Source organism: Symphalangus syndactylus, chromosome 1 (genome assembly GCF_028878055.3).
Source record: "Symphalangus syndactylus isolate Jambi chromosome 1, NHGRI_mSymSyn1-v2.1_pri, whole genome shotgun sequence".
In the NCBI taxonomy this organism is placed as follows: domain Eukaryota; kingdom Metazoa; phylum Chordata; class Mammalia; order Primates; family Hylobatidae; genus Symphalangus; species Symphalangus syndactylus.
In genome coordinates, this window is record NC_072423.2 from 50521115 (window position 1) to 50546334 (window position 25220).

At 40.4% G+C, this 25220-nt stretch overlaps 1 protein-coding gene across 6 annotated transcripts in view; it reads right to left on the reverse strand.

The window, feature by feature from the left end:
- Positions 1–1068: 1068 nt before the first annotated feature.
- The window catches only part of ELP2 (elongator acetyltransferase complex subunit 2), a 47656-nt gene continuing 23504 nt past the window's right edge, over positions 1069–25220 (reverse strand). For 5 of the 6 annotated variants that reach the window (XM_055233819.2, XM_055233852.2, XM_055233860.2 and 2 more), the window contains 11 exons: positions 20603–20752; positions 19052–19240; positions 16824–16893; positions 15905–16000; positions 15709–15766; positions 14720–14792; positions 11064–11256; positions 8515–8636; positions 5560–5693; positions 4576–4689; positions 1069–1234 (listed from right to left, as the gene is read on the reverse strand). In XM_055233819.2, coding sequence (XP_055089794.2) covers positions 1078–1234; positions 4576–4689; positions 5560–5693; positions 8515–8636; positions 11064–11256; positions 14720–14792; positions 15709–15766; positions 15905–16000; positions 16824–16893; positions 19052–19240; positions 20603–20752 — 1356 coding nt within the window. In that variant the 3' untranslated portion in view covers positions 1069–1077. The remainder of the gene's footprint in view (positions 1235–4575; positions 4690–5559; positions 5694–8514; positions 8637–11063; positions 11257–14719; positions 14793–15708; positions 15767–15904; positions 16001–16823; positions 16894–19051; positions 19241–20602; positions 20753–25220) is intronic. The other variant, XM_055233843.2, reaches the window with a different exon arrangement.

Sequence of the window (25220 nt, forward strand, 5' to 3'; positions counted from 1 at the left end):
AATCCCAGCACTTTCGGAGGCCGAGGCAGGCGGATCATGAGGTCAGGAGATCGAGACCACGGTGAAACCTCGTCTCTACTAAAAAAAAAATACAAAAAATTAGCCAGGCGTGGTGGTGGGCGCCTGTAGTCCCAGCTACTCGGAGAGGCTGAGGCAGGAGAATGGCGTGAACCCGGGAGGCGGAGCTTGCAGTGAGCCGAGATTGCGCCACTGCACTCCAGCCTGGGCGACAGAGCGAGACTCCGTGTCAAAAAAAAAAAAAAAATGATTGGCTGCAGCTCAAACCTACAACTGCTTGCGAAACTCTACAATGTCTGGCAGAAAGAAGGGGATCAAGACAGAGCACACTTGGCGTGGTATGCTTATCTATAGAAAATGTTAAAATAAAAATTAAGTAATCTAGGTTTCCTCTCTTTATTTTCTACGTCTACTCTGAAGAGGGCAATAAATAAGGAAATGTCCCAAAGAGGGACAAATGAAGTCCCAAAATAATACAAAATTGGGCAAATCCAGTCATGAAGAAAGAACAGATGTTCTTAAATTGGGACACACAGAGGCAGGTCTGCAGGTCTAGGAATCTCTGAACGTATGTGCAAAGTTCTGGGTATGTGTGCATATGTTATATAACAAAGCGAAGGGTCCATAGCTTTCATCGCATTTCAAAGGGTCTAGCACTGAAATAACGACTACTGCTACATGACTTAAAAAATGAAACTCAGGCTGGGCGCGGTGGCTCACGCCTGTAATCCCAGCACTTTGGGAGGCCGAGGCAAGCAGATCACCTGAGACGAGGAGTTTGAGACCAGCCTGGCCAATGGTGAAACCCAGTCTCCACTAAAAATACAAAAATTAGCCAGGCATGGTGGTGTGTGCCTCTAGTCCCAGCTACTCAGGAGGCTGAAGAAAGAGAATCGCTTGAACCCGGGAGGTGGAGGTTGCGACAAAGCAAGACTCCATCTCAAAAAAAAAAAAAACAAAAAAACAGAAACTCAGTTCAGTTATGAAGGTAAAGATGACCTGTTTACATGATAATATTTTAAGACACCAGTGACTGCAAGCATGTAGTTATTAAGTCCATTACAGTGCACATTTATTGACTCTGTGTATCTTCACAGTGTGATCTTCACCACAGCTTGCAAAGTGTAACCACTCAGCACCTTCTGCTTCCTTCTGTTCAGTTTTTCCACTGCAATTCCTCCAGCATAATTTTCTGATAGCCAGTGTATGACTTTGGCTAAAACAAAGATAGAGAAATCATGAAATGTTTTTCCAATTAATGGTGTAAACATGAATGGAAGTTAAAACCTGAAAATTGAAATGTACAGGTTTTAAAATACCATCATTAACATTTTAGCCATTTTATTTTAACCTGGAAAATATTTTACTATATTTACTTAAAACTGCAAGATTAAATTTTAATCTTACTCACTGGCAATAACATCACCAAAACGAGCAAGACACAGACAATGAATCTCTTGTCAAATGTTGTTTAAAAAACAACAAAAAATAAAATTTTTTTAAATGAATGCTGTTTTAATGATCAATGGAATTTCATGAAATGGATATTCAAGTTAGTCTTTTAGATAACATTACTAAATTTATAACAATTTTAACTTTACAATATATTCTAGATTATTTTATTCTTTTGACATCCCTGTGAGGTGGATGGAATTGCATTTTTACTACTGGATAAAGAAAGACAATGACAGATTTAATGTACTGCACAATGCAAGAGTCTTGGTCTCCAGTGTGACCTCTAACTGCATGACCTTGGGCAAGACCATCGTATTAATGCTCCCTACCCCCTACCTCCCTAGCCCTTTAAAAAGGCAGACCCAGAATGTTACCAACATATGTTAGGAACAAATCTCTATGAAAATACATCTTCTATAAATTTAACCTGCAAATTAGCTTCCCAAACCAAAAAGGAATAAAGTGAAAAACCTAAGTAGGTTTTAGGGCAGTAAACACTGAAAACAATACCAGAGTACACACATTACACTTTCATTTGCTGACAGTCCCTGTCACCAGATGCATTCTCATGATTAAAAGGGAAGAATGAAGTCATGAAACCCATTTTAAAAATCAGTCCTCCTGAACCTATGCAACAAGATGACTGCGTGCCCTTACAAATAGTCACTCTGGCTGCTGTGCCTCAACTGTTTTCTGAAATTATTCTAGAGAAAATGCTTCCATATTATGCAGACTATGATTTGAGTACTCTCAATGATAGCTCATATTCCTTTGAGGATGAATCTGACTGTTGAAAGCACCCGGAAGTAAGCTTTATAATAAATATAAATGGCAAGTGTAATAGATATGAATGGCAAGCTTTAAAAAGAGGAAATGATTGAAATAAGTAATATTATAAAAGGCATTATAATTTGTTTTCTTGCATCACTAGTAAGCTAGTTCTGAACACAATTCCTACAGAGAAGTTCCAAGAACATTTTAAGTGATAGCAACATCACTGGAATCTCAATTATTATGGATTAAAGTTATCTCATTTCATTAAAAGAATGATTTGAAGTAGTGAAATCACTGAAATAAACATATGTGGTATAATTCTTTCCAAGGGAGCTACTTTGAGGAACAGTACTTGTCTGGCTATGTAAGCTTTGAGATAGTGGGTTTCTTTTTTTTTTTTTTTTTTTGGTAATATCCTTTAAATCCAGAATATTAACATGTCACATTTAAGAAGATAGGGAGTTTGGCAAACCAACCTAAAGGGTAGTGTTTGCTTATATTACCTTTGTAAATCTTATTACTAGCAAAAGCTTTCATTTGAAAGGTACTTGGAACTTGGTAACTGAAATATTCGCAATCCAAATAATATAATATGTTAAGTCATGCATTAGTTCCATCTTGCAAATCCTAAGTCACTATAATGACCAAAGAAAAAAACAACCCCTTCAGACAAAAAACTCAAATTCTATACATGTTCCCTTCCTGCATTTTCTAAGGGACTTCCCACCAGTGTCCCACATGGGGGCCATTGAAGAGGTCTTCATACCAGGTTAGAGGTGAAGGGAGCACTGTGGGCAGGCAAAGTGGAAGGAAGGGGTGCCCAGGAAGAGAGAAAATTTCAAATGCCTGAAGCATGGAATTTCAACAGATTTCTTCCTTCTTCAGCAAGCCAACAGCACAAACTAGTTCAACTGCTAAACTCAGCCCAGAGAGGCAGGAGAGAAGCCATGGGGGCATGGCAATATCTTATTTTAATAAATATAATTATAATGAGCACTAACATGCTTGGCTGACATGGAGACAAGATCTGCTGGATGAAATATCTTATAAAAGACATTGCTCATAAATCTCTCCCCATTAAGCACTCACCCTCATCACATTGTCATTTGAAATTGCTATTTGAAATTGTATTTTCAACAGTACAGATATATGAAGGTTGAAAAAGTCTAAGAAAATATAACACAGAATAATATTAGTAGCTTTCTGAATGTTTATACTTTTTTGGGGGGAACAGGCTCTCACTCACCCAGGCTGGAGTGCAATGGTGTGATTATGGCTTGCTGTAGCCTCAACCTCCTGGGCTCAAGTGATCCTCCCACTTCACCCTTCCAAGTAGCTGGGACCCACAGTTATGCACCATGACACCTGGCTAATTTCTTTTATTTTTGGTAGAGACCAGAGGTCTCACTGGTAGAGACCATGAGCCAACACACCCAGCCACATTTAGGCATTTTTAAAGAATAAAATGTGGGCCAGGCACAGTGGCCCATGCCTGTAACTCTAGCACTTTGGGAGGCCAAGACAGGAGGATTGCTTGAGCCCAGGAGATGGAGACCAGCCTGGCCAACACAATGAAACCCCATCTCTACTAAAAATACAAAAAAAAATTAGCCGGGCACGGTGGTGCGTGTCTGTAGTCCCAGCTATTTGGGAGGCTGAGGTAGGAAGACTGATTGAGCCTGGCAGGCGGAAGTTGCAGTGAGCTGGGATCTTGCCACTGCACTCTAGCCCAGGTGACAGAGTGAGACCCTGTCTCACACACACACACAAAGAATAAAACCTGTAAAAGGGTAGATTAAAAGTGATCCCTGCTGTCTAGGTGGGTGGGATGGGGAGAAGGTTGTAAACAGCAGGTGCTCTATGCCACCTCAGGTGGCAAATGCATGAGGCCCAGGGCATAAGCCTTGCTATGCCTGAAAGCTCCACTATAGAATCTTTTGAGGTAAAGGGCTCAATCATAAGGATACGACTACCAAAGTACAATCCAGAATATTTTTAAAAATCACAAACATTTTGAATCAAATTAAGAATCTACTGTAGTCAAATTCTACAACACACCATTATGAAAATCACTTTCATCTCAAACGGTTGTTTATAAAAATAATATTATGCATGCAAGCCATTTGGTCAAGCAAACTTTTAAAAATCAAGTGCAATGTATCAATTTAAGATTACCACATGTATCAATTTCAGATTACCACAAAACAGTGGTAGACACAACGAATACAGATATATGTCCCTCTCCATGAAAATGTGGCATAAAATTTGCCACGAAAGACCCCACAATTTCTAGTTAATCTGATGGAAACAAAAATAGGAAAGAAATACCTTTGACTTGTTTCTACACAGTGGGTCCAGTCATTTATTTCTGGAACTTGATCAGTCTTTTTCCAGGTATATAAGCAAATCTTTCCACACTCCAATCCTACTGCAACCACATATCTGTTTTTAAGGGAGGGGGACAAAAGTGATTAACTTAGCATGAAATTGTTATCTCCGTCATTGCTCTAAAGTAGTTCTTCACAGTGTCCCAACTGTCCCTGCCTTACAAAAGACTCTGCAGGCATCAGCCCAGGACATGCTGCACTGCTCTGCTGTGTCCTCAAGGAGCCTCCTCTTTACAGGGGCTGCACACAGATTTATCTGTGTCCTCTGTTGGCAAAGCCCACGAGCCAGTGTTTCCCCAGCTGGCTGCAGGGACCCTTGTTCCACTGAAGATGCTTGTTACAGAGAAAGTATTATAGTCCTAGATTTGGTGAAGTAAGAATCTTTGAGCCACATTCCTAACCTGTATTTTACATTCTGAATCATTAGGTTCTATCAATCTAAAAATTATTATGAGAAACATAAGCATTTTGGAAAAGACAGTAACTCAGGCCAGGCACGGTGGCATACGCCTGTAATCCCAGCACTTTGGGAGGCCGAGGCAGGTGGATCACTTGAGATCAGGAGATTAAGATCTGCCTGACCAACATGGTGAAACCCCATCTCTACTAAAAATACAAAAAAATGAGCCAGGCGTGATGGCGCATGCCTGTAATCCCACCTACTTGGGTGGCTGAGGCAGGAGAATTGCTTCAACTCAGAAGGCAGAGGTTGCAGTGAGCAGAGATCATGCCACTGCATTCCAGCCTGAGCGACAGAGTGAGACTCCATCTCAAAAAAAAAAAAAAAAAAAAAACAGAAAAAAGAAAAAGAAAAAAAAAGACAGTAACTCAGAGGCTAGGAGAATTCACAAATGAAATGACATGAGGGCTACATATTAAGAAACCAAGTGGTCCTCTTAAAACTAAGCCCCACACGGAGACTGACCGTTGAGAAGGGTGGAGCGCTGGGCAGACGCTGACAGCTGTCACAGCCCCACCCACGTCCAGGACTGAGGAGCAGGGGCCAATGTTGTGCTCAATACAGTCATCAGTGGAGTCGCACTCACCCCAGACAACCACCTAATACAGACAGATCACACACTGTAAAGCCTTCTCTTTGCAAGGTTTCTAGCAATGTACTACAGTTTCATTGGCAAAGATAAAACAAAGTATTTGCTCTGGTATTTTTAAAAATGCATCATTTACATTCGTGTATGATGTGCCAGGACTTGAGAACATTTCAAGCATCACAAAGAAGGCACGGTACAGCAGACATGCATCTCTGAGAGCTCACCTTGGTCCAAAGACAAAGCGTTCCTGCCCAGTGACCACAGAGAGGTGTCTAATGTGCCTTCTATACTCACAAATTGGTTCTGATCCAGTGGAGTCCCATCAGTAGGCTCACGCACTTCCCCAAGAAGCTACCACAAAATGTTTAAGAACTAATCAGCTTTCGGGCTGGGCGCAGTGGCTCATGCCTGTAATCCCAGCATTTTGGGAGGCCGAGGCGGGTGGATCACCTGAGGTCAGGAGTTCGAGACCAGCCTGGCCAACATAGTAAAACCCTGTCTCTATTAAAAATATAAAAAATAAGCTGGGCGTGGTGGCGGATGCCTGTAATCCCAGCTGCTAAGGAGGCTGAGGCAGGAGAATCGCTTGAACCTAGGAGGCAGAGGTTGCAGTGAGCCAAGATCGTGCCACTGCACTCCAGCCTGGGCAACAAGAGTGAAACTCTGTCTCAAAAGAAAAAAAAAAAAAAAAAAGAACTAATCAGCTTTCTAGCTCTTCCTCTACACCGTCCATTGCTCAGGGAATCTACTCAGCTATGAGGAAAACCTGACCTAGATGATATCCCTCATGAAATGAGGCTTCCCTGGAAGCTCATGCCTCAAGGATGTGTGAATGGTCACAAAGAAATGGAGAGTGGGCTGGGTGTGGTGGCTCACACGTATAATCCTAGCAGTTTCGGAGGTCAAGACGGGTGGACTGCTTGAGGCCAGGAGTTCAAAACCAGCCTGGCCAACGTGATGAAACCGTTTCTACTAAAAATACAAAAAATTAGCCGGGCGTGGTGGTGGGTGCCTGTAATCCCAGCTACTCAGGAGGCTGAGGCAGGAGAATCGCCTGAACCCGGGGGGCGGGGGTTGCAGTGAGCCAAGATCACACCACTGCACTCCAGCCTAGGCAACAAGAGCAAAACTCCATCTCAAAAAAAAAAAAAAAAAGAAGAAATGGAGAGAGAAGTGAAGTGGACAACAGTAGCAAAATGCAGAACCAAAGCAAGATTCTGAGCAGAAGGCTTTGTCCAAGCAAGCAGAAGTACATTTCAGAGAATGTCCAGCGAATGCTGCTTTGTCTGCTGGACCCCTGAGAGTAGCAGCTGGACCATGTTCTATAGGCATGTGATATGGTTTGGCTGTGTCCCCACCCAAATCTCATCTTGAATTGTAGTTCCCATAATCCCCATATGTTGTGGGACGGACACAGTAGGAGGTAATTGGATCATGGGGGCGGTTACCTCCATGCTCTTCTAATGATAGTGAGTTCTCACGAGATCTGATGGTTTTATAAGAGGCTTCCCGCTTTTGCTCAGCACTTCTTTCTCCTGCCACCACGTGAAGAAGGACGTGTTTGCTTCACCTTCTGCCATGACTGAATTTCCTGAGGCCTCCCCAGCCCTGAGGAACTGTGAGCCAATTAAACCTCTTTCCTTTATAAATTACCCAGTCTCAGGCAGTTCTTTATAGCAGCGTGAAAACGATTAATACAGTATGATTGTGGGGGACAGAAGCAGTCCTTCTTCCTCAGAATCAAGCACAGCACAGGCACACCAATGCCAAGAAAGAAAGAATAGGCAAATGAACAGAAGGGAGGGTCTGAGACATAAAGTCTGCCATAGAGGCTGACGTGTAAGTGTTTAGCCTGAGTGACACCCTGCCTGTGCTAGCCCTCCACTTCAGTGATCTGTACCTTGTCTGTGACTAAAGATGGCAGGGAGAGGAATGGCAACACTAAATTGCTTCACCACCTCTAGTCTATAGGAACAAAAGGATATTTTAAAGAGTATGAAAACAAAGGAAAGACCAGAGGTGAGGTGGACATTTCCCAGAGAACAAAGGTGAAGGTCATGTTGGAGAACATACTCCGAGGCTGGGTGTGGTGGCTCATGCCTGTAATTCCAACACTTTGGGAGGCCAAAGTGGGAGGACTGCTTGCGCCCAGGAGTTTGGGACCAGCCTGGCAACATAGCAAGACCCTATCTCTACACAATTAAAACATTGGCTGGGCATGGTGGTGAGTACCTGTAGTCCCACCTACTTGGGAGGCTGAGGCTGAGGTGGGAAAATTACTTGGGCCCAGGAGGTCCAGGCTGCAGTGAGCCGTGACTGTACCACTGCACCCGAGACCCTGTCTCAAAAAAAAAAAAAAAATTCCTAGCTACTTTGTTTTGACTTTTTTTAAAGCTTGGGTCAGTCATACTCTACCCACTTCTAGCACCAAATGAAAAGGTAACAATCATTTATTAAAGAAAAATGTTAAATTCATAAAAGTATGAAAACTAGAAAATAGTTTTTCCCTTATTCCCCTACCTCCCGCTGCCCTCCTGGTTTCTCGGTCTCGATTAATTTCATTTATTACTCTTCTTCCACTGGGACCATTTGATGAAGGTCATATGTCTGAAAGGTTTTCTCCTCATACTTTTGACATTTCAGAGAAATTTACTTATAATTTTTAATAAGAAAAGTCTTTTTTTATATGTACATATATGAAAAACAAAGGAATACATGGCTGATTTTTAAAAGCTGTAACAGAAAGGCAGGATTATGCATTTTTTATTCAAACATACCTATAAAAATATTATTTTTACATTTGAAAAAATATTAAGTTTTTAAATAATTACCTTTTTGTCTCGACTCCCAGTGAAGAAATACCTGCTATCAGGACTCCAATCACAAGACCAAATAATTCTACTGTGCACAGAAGTAATTTTGTTGGTGAAGGCAAAAAGACTAAAAACTGGCTCTGAAAGAAATATGTATACACTATTCAGAAAGCAGAGAAAGCTGGGTTTTTACCTGTTACGAAGTGATGTTTAAGTGCCACATACACCATATGACTTAATATTCAATTTATATGCACTGACTTTTGAAATAGACTGAAGCCAGGCAACCAACCCCTCACCAGAAGGCTGTGGACATAGCTATTTTTCTAGCAGGGAATGCTTTCGTACTGACTGGTCACTCTCTAGTGACTGATGACAAACATCTTCCAAACACTCAACTGAAGTTCAACTCACGCCTATAGAAGAAGCCTGAAGCTATTTAGCCTTACTCAAAGTAGGCAGATTTGCATATTAGGCTATAGAAAAACGATTAATGCACCACTTAATGTTTGAAAAAAGAAATCTTAAGAAAATATTTTCCTTTTAAGATTTAAGCGTAAGGCAACTTCTAGCCCTTATATGGACTAAACCTAACACACCTAACTGCTGGCCAGGCATGGTGGCTCACGCCTGTAATCCCTGTACTTTTGGGAGGCAGAGGCGGGTGGATCACCTGAGGTCAGGAGTTCAAGACCAGCCTGCCCAACATGATGAAACCCTGTCTCTACTAAAAATACAAAAAATCAGCCAGGTGTGGTAGCAGGTGCCTTTAATCCCAGCTACTCAGGAGGCTGAGGCAGGAGAATCGTTTGAACCCAGGAGGCGGAGGCTGCAGTGAGCTGAGATCATACCACTGCACTCCAGCCTGGGGAACAAGTGGGAAACTCCGTCTCAAAAAAAAAAAAAACAAAAACCCTAAAAAACAAAAAAACCACATAACTGTTTATGAGGAGGGAATAAGAGTGTATCTATTATTACTCCATAATCCATAAAGATATAACAAATTAATAAATACGTTATTAATACAATTTTCTTTTTTGCAAGGGGAGGAAGTCTCACTCTAATGCCCCAGGTGGAGTGCCGTGGTGGGATCTCCACTCACTGCAACCTTCATCTCCCGGGTTCATGCAATCCTCCTGTCTCAGCCTCCTGAGTAGCGGGGATTACAGGCATGCACCACCACGCCTGGCTAATTTTTACATTTTTTTAGTAGAGATGGGATTTCACCATATTGGCCAGGCTGGTCTCAAACTTCTGACTTCAAATGATCCACCTGCCTGGGCCTCCCAAAGTGGTGGGATTACAGGTGTGAGCCACCGCACCTGTCCAACTTTAACTTATTTTTAATTTTGTTGAGACGGAGTCTTGCTCTGTCACCTAGGCTGGAGTGCAATGGCGCCATCTTGGCTCACTGCAGCCTCTGCCTCCCGGGTTGAAACGATTCTCCTGCCTCAGCCTCCCAAGTAGCTGGGATTACAGGCGTGCACCACCACGCCCGGCCAATTTTTGTATTTTTAGTAGAGACGGGGTTTCACCATGTTGGCCAGGCTGGTCTTCAACTCCTGACCTCAGGTGATCTGCCCACCTCGGCCTCCCCAAAGTGCTGGGATCACATGCATGAGCCACTATGCCTGGCCGACTTTAGCTTTTTAAACAGTAAATGCTGCACGTTAGGAAAAGATTAGTGATGCAAAAGAAAACAGTCTGTTCTAAAACATATTGCTGAGTATACTTTACAGTCCCTGGGTGTTCCCTAAAACACAAGAAACAAAGAGACTAGAAGTATCACAAAACCAAACTGTATGCGAGTCTCATCAATGGAAAAATTAAAAACAGGATTAAACAATGCAAATGTACTTTAAACACTCTCTAGAACTTATCCACCAAAAGAAACTGGGGGAACAGGAATAGGCCACTGCCCCAACTACACAAAGGTTTTTGGTCCTCTTTTTTTTTTTCAGTTTATGCCAGGTTCAGAGTAGAATGTGGGTAGGTGGGCTAACACCTTGCTCAGGGGTCATGTTATCCAGATGGATGTCTAATACGCCCTTCTCAATGAAGGAGGTGACTGGAGAGGGTAGGAAAAAGCTAAGGATAATGGTTTCCTCTGTATTTCATAATTTAAAATGGTACTATATTAATAAAATAGTTCAGAGAGAAGAAACCACTCAACCATGAGTTTTCTTAGTTGTATCTTCATTATTCCTGTCCCATAAAATCCTAGCTCAGGATATGTCATCCATTAGGTTTTGTGGTAGATTCTACCACCATTTGCAAAACCTAACTTCCTACATACAGATGTTTATGTTTCTTGAACTGAGATATCTGAATACATGCCATCTTGATTACATAATCACAAGTAGGTCAACCCAAATAAAGATCATCTCCATTTAAATCTTAGAAGGAAGGTCAAGTCTTCCTCAGTTATCCAAGAACTTTGAAAGGCTTCAAAGACATGAGGCTCTACCCTTCACTCTGTTATCTTTCTCTTAACTAAAGCTGCTTAACGAAGACAAAATGGACATAACTGTTTCACTAATAACTTTCCCAATCAGAAGCTGTTTTACCGAACTCAGGTGAGATTGTATCCTGCTTTTTCCACAATGACCAGGTTCGATCTCTGGAAACAGCTAGTAAGAACTTGTCATTAGGTGAGAAGGCCATCTGCGTGACTGTCAAACTGTGGAAAACTAAATTCTGCACCTGTTTCCAAGATGTAGTGTTCCAAAGAATGATAGCTGCATGCTCTTTCTTAGCTGCCTGTAGGACAGAGATGAAACAATGAGGCTGGTAAGTAAAAATAAACTGAAGAGAAAACATTTTAAAAACAACACATTGTTTCTATTAGTATATTTTATTTATCTGTTTGAATTCCAAAAAAAATTCCTAGGAGATAACATACTACAACCATTTCTAATCTCTGGGAAGAATTACAGATGACTGGGATTAGAAAAAATGAATCATCGGACTAACATTATCATGTTTTCTTTCTTTCTTTTTTTCCTTTTCACTGTAGCTCTCAGATGTTAAAAAATTATTCCATGATCAAAACTGTGACATGGAGGGGGAAAAAATAAAATGAAAAACTGTGACATGGAGGGGGAAAAAAATGAAAATTATTCCAAAATAAAGGGTTTACTTTTAAAGAGATCAATCCTGAGAGAAATTAAAGACCTGAATGAATGACAGGCATATTGCATTCATATGTCAAAATACTCGATATTGTTAAAATTCTCCCCAAATTGATTTAGAGAATCAATGCAATCTCCATTAAAATTCCTGCAGGTATTTTTGCAGGAACTCTTAAGCTGATTCTAAAATGCAAAATAAAGGATCTACTGTAGCCAAAATAACTCTATACTTCCTAATTTCAAGATGTATTATTAAAACACTATCGTTACTAACAGAGTATGGTATTGGCATCATATCAAAAAAGATCAATAGGACCGAATAAAGTCTAGGGAACAGACCCACATATATGAACAACCGACTTTAGACAAAGGGACAAAACACAGTGATGAAGGGGACAGTCTTTTAAAAAAATGATGCTGAAACTGGTATCTACAATAAAAGAAAATCAATTTTAATCTATACTCAATGACAAATACAAGAATTAATTTGAAAGTATCATAGGTCTAAAGGCAAAAGCTACAAATCCACAAAACTCCTAGAACAAAACACAGCAGAAAAATCCTTGTGACCTTGAGTCAAAGATTAGATATAAGAAAGACACAGCCTAATTAAAAAAAAAAAAATTGATAAACTGGACTTCACCAAAACATAAAATATCTGCTATTTGAAAGACAATGTTAGGAGGATGACAAGCCACTGAGAAAAAATATCTACATAAGCACATGTGATAAAGTTGTACCCAGGGTATATAAAAAACTGTTCAGTGTCCATCAATGAATAATTGGATTTTTAAAATGTGGTGTGTATACAAACACACACACACACACACACACCCCATGAACTACTACTCAGCCATAAAAAACAATGAAATCATGTCTTCTGCAGCAAAATGGATTGAACTAGAAGCCATTCTCCTAAGTGGGAAATGACTCAGAAGCAAAAAGCCAAAAACTAGACATCCTTGCTTACAAGCAGGAACTAAACAATGGGTATACAAGGACATACGGTGTGGAATAATAGTAGACACTGGAGAATCCAAAAGGTGGGAGGGGTTGAGGAATGAAATACTCAAGGTACAAGGTATACTATTCAGGTGATGGGTATGCTAAAATCCAGAGTGTAACAAGACACAATATATCCATGTAACACAGTTGCACTTGTACCCCAAATCTATAAAAAAAAAACTTCAAAAACTTTTCAAAACTCAATAAGAAAACAATCTAATAAATAAACGGGCAAAAGATTTGAATAGTTTCACCATATTTTCATATGGATAAAAATTAGCACATGAAAAGATGCTTAATATCATTAGAGAAATATAAATCACAGCCATAATGAGCTGCTACACACTTACTAGAATGGTTAAAGTTAAAAAGACTGATACTAAGTGCTGGTGAGGGTGCAGAGCAACTGGAAATCTAATACACTGCTGCAAAAATGTATAACCGCTGCAGAACACAGCATGTCAATTGTCTCAAAATTTTAAGTATACATCTACCATACCATCCAGCAATTCCACTCACAGATACGTACTCAAGAGAATGAAAGCATATATCCATGCAAAGATTTGCACATAAATTTTCCTAACTGTACCATCAGTAAAAGCCCAAAACTGGAAAACAACCCAAACGTCCATTAATAAGTGAACAGATCAACAAATGGTGGTGCATCTGTACAAGGTAAAACTACTCAGCATTAAGAAGGCATGAACTACTGATGCATGCAAAAATATGGATAAATCTCAAATTATGATGAATGAAAGAAGCGAAACCAAAACAGTGCATACTTACATGATCCTATTTATATACAATTTTAGAAAATGTAAACTACTCTATCATGACAAAAAGCAGACAAGTGGTTTCCTAGGGATGGAGACAGGAGGGGAAAGGGAGAGGTAGAAAAGAGGAATTGCCAAAGAGCACAGGGGGTTGATGGATATATACAGTATCTTGATTGTAGTGATGATTTATACAGGGATAAACATGTCAAAACTTACCAAAATTGTTCACATTAAACATACCATTTATAGTATGTTAATAACCCTAAATAAAGCTGTTAAAAAATGTTTAGAGGATGCACATCTTGTTGTGAGTCAACTTAAAAAGGGAAAAAAAAAATCAATTACAGGATTGACAGTGCCCTAAGTTAGAAACAAATTATCTGCTCAGTAGGAGCCCAGACATTTGAACTACTGAACTCCATTTTTCCCAAAGGCTCCTATAAGAGAAGGAAGTCCTCTCAGTACCATTTCCAGGAATAAACAAGTGGGGTAGGGTGGGTGTAGGGGAAGCACAGCAGTATTTCTTATGATGCCTCTCAATGCAGATCAGCGGCATAAATCCACAGTAAAAGCAGGGACACGAGCCCATGCAGGTGGGCAGCTCTTATCATCATATTTAAAACAAGTAAATAAATTTCAGAAAATTTAAGAGGAATGTGTGGGTTTCAGACCCTTCAGATAATCCTCCATAATTGCTATATCATTCCATAAGATATGGATAAATACCGAATGATGAATTCAAGACCATCCTTCTAGGTAAATGCAAAAGTCATCTACCTTATGTCAGTGCCAAGAGTGTCCTCAAGAAAAAGTCTGATGGACTTCACTCCAGGTTTCCTCTTCTCATTTCCCTGTGTCTCTAGGACTTCAATTATTTAAAATTTATCACATTTTTAGGCGTCATTTTGAGATATCGTTGTTTTATATACAGAGTCTCACTCTGTCACCCAGGCTGGAGTTCAGTGGCCCGATCTTGACTCACTGCAACTTCTGCCTCTGGGGTTCAAGTGATTCTCATGTCTCAGCCTCCTGAGTAGCTGGGATTGCAGGTGTCATTTTGAGATACCTGATTAAATCACTTTTAGCAGGGGGGCACAGAAATGCTCAAAATGTGCAGCTGAAACAGACTTAAAATGAAATCATAAGCTTTTGAAGAGACAGAAGGTAAGAGAAATTGAGAAAGTAAGATTCAAAAAACCAAGCACTAGTGGCCTTTCACGCAGAGTTCTGCCTAAATCATTACCAAACTTGCAGGAGCCTGATGACCCAAATAACCTGTGACCAAGCAGAATCAAAAGTAAACTTCCGTACCTTACAAGCTGAGGCAAGCAGAGTCTTTGAACTGTTACAAGTAACACAAAATATTTCATAACCATGCCCATATCTAAAATTTAAAAAGAAAAAAATGTACTATTAGCAAATGAATCTATTCTCATGCCACACAATTTTTGAAAGTAAAAAGAATAACATCAATCTCTCTAGCTAACATACAATTCTTTTAAGGAACATTATATGTTTGTCTAGGCAAACATTTGAGAGAAAGACAGGGAGATGGGAGAAAAATGCCAGCTTCCTATAAGTAATATAACTTATTCAAACAATTAACATACAAGTTTTCACCTCCTACTTTCAACCAGCCAGTATCTAAACAATAAACCATGGAAAGGTTTTCATCAGGAACCATCAAAGACAAAAAGACCACAACTAACAACAAAACTTAAGTCTTTTTTTTTTTTTTTTCAAGGCAAGGTCTCACTCTGTCACCTAGGCTGGGGTGCAGTGTGCAATCATGGCTCACTGCAGCCTCCAATTCCTGGGCAGAAGCAATCCTCCAGCCTCAGCCTCTCAAGTAGCTTGGGACTACAGGCATGCATCATCATGCCTGGCTAATTTTTAAACATTTTTTGTAGAGATGGGGTCTCGCTATGTTGTCAAGGCTGGTCTCAAACTCCTGGCCTCAAGTGATCCTCCTGCTACAGCCTCCCAAAGTGCTGTGATTACAGGTGTGAGCCACTGTACCCAGCCAAGCCTTTTAATAAAGAAAAAATATATATTGTTATACTTCTCTACTTTAAAAATAGGATGAATAAACAAAACTAATGAACATAATAAACAGTAATATAAAAATAAATGTAAGGTTTAATTCTCATTCCTTATGAAGAGCCACTAAGAGATATATAGAGGAGGAGGACAAAGGTAGGTAGAAGGAAGAAAAAGGAGAAATCAAATTGTGGGGTGGGGAGGAAAAGTCAGAAGTTATGACAGAATCAGACCAAAGAGCTAAATACAGTTTAACTTACAGTTTTTGAACTTCAGGCCACAAAGTATTCTGCAGAAGATGATCCTCAGTGGGAGGCTCTAGAATAAATTGAAGCTTTTTTTTCTATGTTCATCCAAATATAAAAGTGAATTCTATAGCACTTATTTGGGTCAGCAGCAATAGATAACATACTGTGTGTTGTAGCGATTTATTAAATTGTCTTTGTCACTTCTTACCAGTAAGTATGGAGGGCTGAAAGGCCACCTGCTGATACTCAAAACCAGTACTAGTTAACAGCTCCTCTTCATCAGAAGGCTGAGAAGCTGTATCTCCTAGTTTGAAGAAACACATCAAGAATATAGTCACTATTTTTATATCTCCTTCACTTATCTCAATATTAAGGCCACCAGATAGAAAGCAGTGGTAATTCAAAGTGGTGTAATTCACAGCTGTGTCCATGTGATTCCAAAGGCAAGAGTATTTCCATTACTCCAGTATTTTCCAAACATGCTCCTGGAGGCATTAATCAACTCCATAAAGGTTCTTTCCATTTTCTTTGATCTAACAGTCTCCAAACGTTTACTACACAACCAGCTCTTCAGGTTACCCACATTCTCATCTGTAGTTCTAACACCAAAAAACATACTTTGTGGCAGGGCGTGGTGGCTCACACCTGTAACAACAGCAGTCTGGGAGGCCAAGGCAGGTGGATCACCTGAGGTCAGGAATTCCAGACCAGCCTGGCCAACATGGTGAAACCCCGTCTCTACTAAAAATACAAAAATCAGCTGGGCGTGGTAGCACATGCCTGTAGTTCCAGCTACTTGGGAGGCTGAGGCAGGAGAATCACTTGAAGCCAGGAGGCGGAGGTTGCAGTGAGCTGACAGCGTGCCACTGCACTCCAGCCTGGGTGACAGAGCAAGAGTCTGCCTCAAAAAAAAAAGGAAAAAACATGCTTTGGGAAAACTGCATCTACTTCAGTGGTCTGAGTGTGTACAAAGAGTACTTATCACGAAATAGGTGATAGAAAAGATACATATATTGTGATTAAAAAAAAAATCAGCTGTAACAAACATTAGGTAGACATTACACAAGTGTGTGACTGGGGTTTAAGTACCACTGTGGGTTTAATAATTTTGAAGACAAAAGCCTTACCCTGAAAGACAGCTTTATTTGATAATCCCAACGCAGGGACAGTGGCTCCTTCTGGAAGATCACTATCTTGCTAGAATAGAAAATATAATATCTAAGTTTTAAATGCTAAAGTTTTATTTGCTAATTTTAAAACTAAAAGTTACTGTTACTTCAGGCGCTACAAAAAAGTCATGCTCATAAATGCCGAGAAACAGTTTAAAGACCATCTTGTGTGGATGCCTACCCGTACTTTTACTTTCTGAACCAACAATGCAACGCTAAGCAATTACTCTCAAACAGGCCCTACCAGGCCTCCAACTCCCACGCAATCCATAAAGTTGGGCATCCTCTCATCCATAAAGGGATCTCATCGAACCATAACATTTCAATGGGTTTCAGGGTCTGACAGGAAATGCAGTGAGCTGAAAATGGAAGGCCCAGAGCTCTACTTCCAAGATAATCTAACAGGCACATCCCCTGATGATGCTCATATAAACACAGATGCTTCCCTTCTAACAGTTACAGCATTAGTCATAGTATTTTCATTAAACATATCTAACTAACTGAGTATTTTAAAACTTCGTATGAGTGCCATTTGAAAAGGCAATATCTGCTTAGATTTTGCAATTTATATCAATCAAATTATTACATGTGAAAATATACGCTAACCATCAAAACTGGCACATGCTCATTTGCTAAGAGTGTTCTGTACAATTTAGACTTTAATACAGAAGCTGAAACTAGACATAAACATGAATAGTAAGAATTTAAAACCATCAAAAATGGTTGCCTGGGATACAAGAAACAGTATGTTTTATCTCAGAAACCAAGAAAAACTAACATGGAAAAGAACAGTAAGAGGCATTCCTACATATCTATCCCAACACAGTATGGGAGCAAAACCCAAACGAGAGCAAGCAGCTTCGCTACTCTACAGGATCCCTGTATCTTAGGCCACAGAACTAAGTGTACAACTGGGACCAAGCCTCTCATGGAATCCTAAAATCCCATTTCAATTCCTAGAACTGAAGAGATCCTGAAACTAGCTGCCCCTCCACCTCCATATGCTTAGCTCTACATAATAACCACAATTAAGACTTCCCTTTTGATCTTGTTCCTATTGTCCATTATTATTAGAAACAAGCACAACAGAATCTTAAATCCTCTTCACATAATCAAGAAAGCCTGTAGCATGAGGTGCTGAGTATACACTCCAGGAAATTTAGTTGGATACTTCATTTCTAATGAATTTCATTTTCTTCTCCAGTCTTACCCAGACTGGTGCTAGTTTCACTGCCTTCAGAGTCTCTTGGCTTCCAGATAACTCTCTTCCAAAATGCTTTTCATCACTCTTCGTGTAGGAGCCTCCAACAGCACCCCACAGTCAGACTGTGCCTGCCTCCCAAGTCCTCCACCATGGACTTTCCCCATTCTCTCCACTTCTATCCAGTCTTCAGTCCAACAGGTACCACAATAGCTCTGGCCTCCCCTTTGCTCTCTCCCTCTCTCTCCCCTTCCTTTTGCCTATCAAAAGGGTACTTATCCTTTTCGAGCTCAGAACCAAATTTGTGACTCAACTCTTAAGTGAAGGACTGTATAATATGCACTTCTGTGTAACCTATCTTCCTACTTAATTTTCCTTCTTTCAAAATTACTTCATAATTTTTATAATCCATGTATTTTTATAAGTCGCTCAAATCTTTCTTAGAAGGGCGTATAAACATAAAAAAAAGTTACCCTTACAAAACCCAAATCAAGTCCCATTAAACATGTTCTTGTTATTCCAATACAATGACCTCTTTCTTCTATGAAATTTACTTTAGTACCAGAAGATTTAGCAATTAACTGGTCTCATCTAATAACTGCAGATACATTAGTTCCACTGCCCCCTACCTCTACCCCTACCATACAGCTAGATGGTAATCTCCTTGAAAACAGTATCCATCTTTTATTTTGTTCTATTCTAGGTACCTATCACAGTGATAAAACATCGTATTCATGTCTCAATTGAACACTAATGCAGCTTTGTAGTATTTTGAGCTCATTTGCTACACAAAATTTCTGGTTTTAGTATTTAAATCATTACACCCCACAGTGCACAAAAAACTTACATTAAGAAACAATTACATTAAGAAACAATTATTACTTTCCTTCTATCCATATATTCCATTTAAAGCCTGAGACAAAAATCTTTTTAAATTTAAAATGAAGTGACTAGATTTAGGTAAAATATTTAGAGAAATACTCACATTACAAAGCACGTGATTCAGTGATTGTCCTGTAATGGCACAAAAATTTTCCACAAAATTCCGAGGTGCAGAAAAAACCCGAAGAACTTTTTCATCTGCTCCAGATACAAACTGAAACCGATTAATCATTGCCAAACATTTCAGGTCATACCCATGTATCTGAGGCCTTGCAATTTCATGCCAAGTCACCTGGGTAAAACGGGATAAACAAAAATGATCATTCAAAAGCTGAATTTTCAATAAGCAAATTATTAGATGAAAATTATTTACTATACAATGGAAATATAACCATGGGGCAAATTCATCCACGAATAAACCACAACTGGGCAGTATTGGTAAAAATTACCAAGAGCCACAGAAAATCACTCAAAATCATTTGACTTGTTTTTCAGTTGACTATAGATGCTGTTCCCAATGTTCTCAACTCTATTTATTTGAATCTACCATGTGTCACTGAAGCAGCAGTGTTAGTGGCAAACTTCATTAGCTCTGACAGACTGACCCATAGTCAGTTCCGCGAATTTCTATCAGAAACTGAAGCAGAGGATCCTGATTTTCTCTACCACATAGCAGTTCAAAGTTTACCAGTAGTGAAGTTTTACAACTGTTTGAGCTCAGGGCCAACAGTTAGCAATTAACTGGTCTCATCTAATAATTACAGAAACATTAGTTCCACTGCCCCCTACCTATAGCCCTACCCTACAGCTAGATGGTAAACTCCTTGAAAACAGGATCCATCTTTTACATTTTGTTTTATTCTAGGTGCCTAACACAGTGAAAATTTCCTTAAACAAAAACTGCCCTCACTACTATTATCTAATACTATATGACTTCAGGCTTTTATTGTACACTTGATAATGCTTCCTAATGAATTAAACCTAAAATTACAAGACATAACGAAACTAGGCAACAGAGCAAGACCCTGTCTCTACAAAAAATCTAAAAATTAGAAGGGCATGGTGGCTCACACCTGTAGTCTTAGTTACTTGGGAGGCCGAGGCAGGAGGATCACTTGAGGCCAGGAGTTCAAGGCCAGCCTGAGCAACATAGCAAGATCCTGTCTCTACAAAAAACAAAAAATAAAATGTCCAACTGTTTTCCAGAGTGGCTGTATCATTCTGCATCCCCAGTAGCAATGTATGAAAGTTCCAGTTGCTCTGCATCCTTACCAGCACTTGTTAATATATTTTTTACTTTAGCTATTCAAGAGGGTGTGTGGTGGTATCTCATCATGGTTCTAATTTGCATTTTCCTAATGGCTAGCATGGCTGCCCTACTTTTCTTGTGTTCATGGATGTTTTCTTTTAAACACATTAGTAAAATAAGAAGAGGCCAGCTGCAGAGGGTGGGGGGGCGTAAAAATACAAAAAGTAGATGGGTTTGGTGGTGGGCACCTATAATCCCAGCTACTCGGGAGGCTGAGACAGGAGAATCACTTGAACCTGGGTGGCAGAGGCTGCAGTGAGCTGAGATCGCGCCATTGCACTTCAGCCTGGGTGATGTGAAACTCCGTCCCAAGAAAAAATAAATTAATAAAATAAGACATTTTACCTGTGATTGGTCTTTTTTCTTCCATGGAGCAAAAAGTCTAGTTGTCTGATCAGTACCAACAGTGATAATAAATTCTCCTTCTGGATCCCAGACTAGGTCTTGGACACCATGAAAGTGTCCTGAAATGACAATCTCTGGAGTCCACTCTCTCTGCAATGGAAGTGCTCATATCACATATCAAAATACTCAAAGACTACCACCAAAGTAAAGCACTCATGTCTGATAACAGAGAAGACTAAAGCCCTCTGGCAACGTGAAAAGCTAAGTATACAAGATCGGATCACAGAATAATAGGATCCATTTTCCAATCAATCATATAAGAGCTTAAGCATTCAAATATGTGTTGTATCCTTTAAATCAGTAACTGTGGGAAATTTCCCTCCATTCATCATTTATTGAGCAGCCAGATACTACTTAACCTTTCTGTGTCTCAATTATAGAATAAAACAGTTATAACAGCACCTACCTTCTAGGTTTATTATGAGGATTAAATGAGTTACATTTGTAAAGTACACAGGACAATTCTAGTATATACTAGGTTCTATGTGAGTATTTATTAAACTAAATAAAAATTGTATAAAATGTAAAAATATTGTGTAAAACGAGTCAGTGGGATCTGCATGTGGAACTGATGGCTTTAGTAAGTAAAAAGAGTTACAGGTGTAGAGGACAGACAACTGAATCAAACCTAGTTAGCTCACCTACTAAGAAGCCTGCAACAACAACCATATAAACAAATAATGACAACAAAATATAGAAAATGTCGTATGCCTGGTCCACAGAGCATCTTTTTGAACAACCTCAAGTGGGACTAAAACTTAACCTTTAGAGGAAAATTAAATGTGTATAAATAGCTAATAGGTCATTCAAAACCTGGTCTGATGGATAAGTCTGTGACTAAACTATATTATGTCTGGTTGAAAAAAAAAAAAAGCCTGTGACAAAAAATGTTACTTCCTCTGTGAACAAAAACTGATTCTAAAGTTAGCACTAATGGGAGTTTACAAAAAGTTTTGAGCAATGGACAGCATGAGCAATGGACAGCACTTTTGGACTAACAACAGTTTCCCACAGTAACAGTCCTGAAGGGCAGTGTTTGGCTTTTAAAAAATCGTCCTTGACTGTAACAATGTAGTGGGGGAGGCTACAAGTTGATGTGTGGGGGTAGAGGGATGTGGAAACTCTGTGCCTTCAGATCAATTTTGCTGTTAACCTAAAACTGCTCTATTAAAAAAAAAAGTCTATATAAAAAATAAGTCACTTTCAATCCAATAAACCAATAAATGTTAAGTGTTTCCCTCAGTTTTGTGAGCCACCCCAAATTAACTGAACCTAAAGAGGGGGTCAAGGAAATCCTAACTTGAAGCTGGTCAGTCAGAAGTTCCTGAGGCCTGGACTGTGACTGCTGGGGTAGGGGCAGTCTTGGGGACTGAGCCTTCAACCTCTGGGATCTGACACTATCTCTGGGTAGACAGTGTTGGAAATGATTTAGAGAACATCCAGCTGGTGTCTGCTGCTTAGTGTCGGGGAAGAAACCCCCGCATATTTGCTCACAGAAGTTAATGACTGTTGTGGTGTAAGAGAGAGTATTCCCTACATACTTAATGTTAGTGAAGCAGGATTTGCTGGAAAGGTCCTGACTCATGGAATCGTGTGGTTTGGGAAGAAAAAGGATAAAAGGGTGGGGAATGAGGAATCTTTGATCATGTGCTCACCAATGGTATGAAGCTGCAGCTGTGTTGAGATCAGTTACTAAAGGTTAAAGTTACCAGTGGAATTTACAGATAGATCCAACTCCAAGAGTTGGTTCATTGGATACATAAGGAAATGCAAACTAATAAGAAAAAAGTGAAATATTCAATCCAGTATTCAATCCCTTGGTCACTGTTACCTATAATAGCTAAGATGAAAGTACAAGAGGGTGCTGGATAAAGACTTGAGGCTGAACCCAGCTCAAAATGTGGGTGCGAGCTCAGGCCACCAGCCTCAAAGTCATCCACAAAGCAGAGAATTATGCAGGGACAACAGAAAATATTTCTAAGTCCTGTGGTTACCAAGAAGGTAGTCAATGTGGGGGAAGGGCAAAACCAAGTAACTACTGAAACCAAAGGGTGTAGTGTGAAGGAACAGTTCCCATCTTATAGACTGGTATCATCAGTTTCCTGGGGAACCTTTGCTAAAGTGGACTATGAAAGTGATTAATTTAGGGGCAGTATCTTTGGTTTTAAATGCTACAGAGTAGAAGAGCATGTTCAGGTTGATGCAGGACCCACAGCTCACTAGTGAACAATCATGGATGGGGATATATAATCCAGACACACAGGAGATTATTCCTGAGGGAACGGCCAGCCAGGTGGACTGGATAAATGCCACTGTAAGGTCTGTTTACCCCCAAAAATGAGGACTGCCTAACATCATCTATAAATGCCAAGTGTAACACCCCAGATGGGGCAGCTAATATGCCTTGTATGCAAGCCTTGAGAGACTCGCTTTGTGATGACAGGGATATTCACCTGCTGAATATGCCTGTTACCCAGATCACAGTAAATGCTATGGTTAAGGGGGTTCCTTCTACATGGGCACCCCATGTGATGGTACTCCTGCAGAATCGATAAACAGTTCAAGAAGCCTTATTAAACTTGCTGTCTCAGCTTCTCCTCATGAGTCTTACAGATGCTAATAAAAACATTAGGTTGACAAGAAAACAGGAAATGTAAAAGGGAGAGATTCAAAGGCAGGGTGGAAATCTTTAGATGGTTATTAAGAAACAGAAAGAATAAAATAGAAACTGATGGTGTTAAAACAAAGATTTATGTTTTTTTTTTCTGAGATAGGGTCTCACTCTGTCACCCAGGCTAGAGTGCAGTGATGCCATCACGGCTAACTGCAGCCTCACCCTCCCTCCCAGGCCCAAGTGATCTTCCCACTTCAGCCACTGAGTAGCTGGAAAAAACCATTAAAAAACCAGAACTGGCCAGGTGTGGTGGCTCACGCCTGTAATCCCAGCACTTTGGGAGGCTGAGGAGGGTGGATCACTTGCGGTCAGGAGTTTGAGACCAGACTGGCCAACATGGCGAAACCCCGTCTCTACTAAAAATACAAAAAAAAATTAGGCAGGCATGGTCGTGGGCGCATGTAATCCCAGCTACTCAGAAGGCTGAGACAGGAGAATCAATTGAACCAGGGAGGTGAGAGTGCAGTGAGCCAAGATCGCGCCATTGCATTCCAGCCTGGGCAACGAGAGCGAAACTCCACCTCAAAAAAAACAAAAAAACAAAAAAACAAAAAAACACAGAACAGAAGATACTAAATGGATCTGGATGCCCAACCATCATTTCTTCAGACCAAATAATTAACCATGCCTGGCTAATTTTTGTCTTTTTTGTAGAGATGGGGTTTTGCCATGTTGCCCAGGCTTATCTCAAACTCCTGGGCTCAAGAGATCCATCCATCCACCTCAGCTTTCCTAAGTGTTAGGATTCCAGGTGTGAGCCGTCATGCCTGGCCTAAAACAAAGTAGTAACACAACACTATCAAAGTCTGGGTGGACCAAAGGGAGTCCCTCCTGGTCTCCCAACATTAAAGGATGCCAAACCAGCTTACTGCATTTCTCCCAGTTTGAAGAAATGGTAAAAGCTGGAAGGCAGGGCAGGTCAGGGTGGCTCAGGCCTATAATCTCAGCACTTTGGCAGGCAGAAGTGGGTAGACTGCTTGAGCCCAGGAGTCTGAGACCAGCCTGGGCAACATGGTGAAACCCCATCTCCACAAAAAATACAAAAATTAGCCAGGCATGGCGGTGCCTGCCTGTAGTCTCAGCTACTCAGGAGGTGGAGGTGGGAGGATCGATTGAGCCCAGGAGGTCGAGACTACAGTCAGCCATGACTGCACAACTGTACCCCAGCCTGGGGAACAGAGTGAGACCCTGTCTCAAAAAAAGAGAAAAAAAAAAAAAGCTGGAAGGCAGAGACTACAGTGAAAAATCTGATCTGGCCTGGGGCAATAGTGGGGGAAACTACTGACAAAAGGGCTGGAGTCCTTTGGCTCAACCCTTGGCAGCAAGGGACCCAAAGCTTTTTGTACAAGAAAGGGTAAAATGGTCTGGGGGTGAAGTTCCTGAAAACAGAACATAAAAATCTAAGGGTTAATAGGATTATGAAAGTTGGTATATTTGAACACACTTCATATGAAGTGGTTGCATCTCTTTTACCTGATTGTATCATGGGGCTGAACGTTGTGTCTGATTGGGGAATGTTTCCCCTACCTGGTACTGTAAAACAGAAAGCATGTAAATCTCACCTTCAAGCAATATTAACTGGATTTGCTAAATGGGAACCAGCAGAATTGCCTGAACTACACAATGCAGAGTAGAAGCTAGAGTGCTGGGAAGGATAAATTCTCCACTTCATCACCCTCTGTAGCACAGCTCCTCGAGCTTTTATGGCTAAAGCCTCTGAGTAGCTCCCAGCAACAACTACTGGGGTTTGGACTAGAGTATTTCCACTTGAGGGGCATTTACTGTCTTGCTATGAAACATTAGCTGAAGCTATCCCTATGACACCTGAAATACCCATACTGTCTCCAGTGATGTCAGAGAAACATTCTAATGGGGATGGCAGTG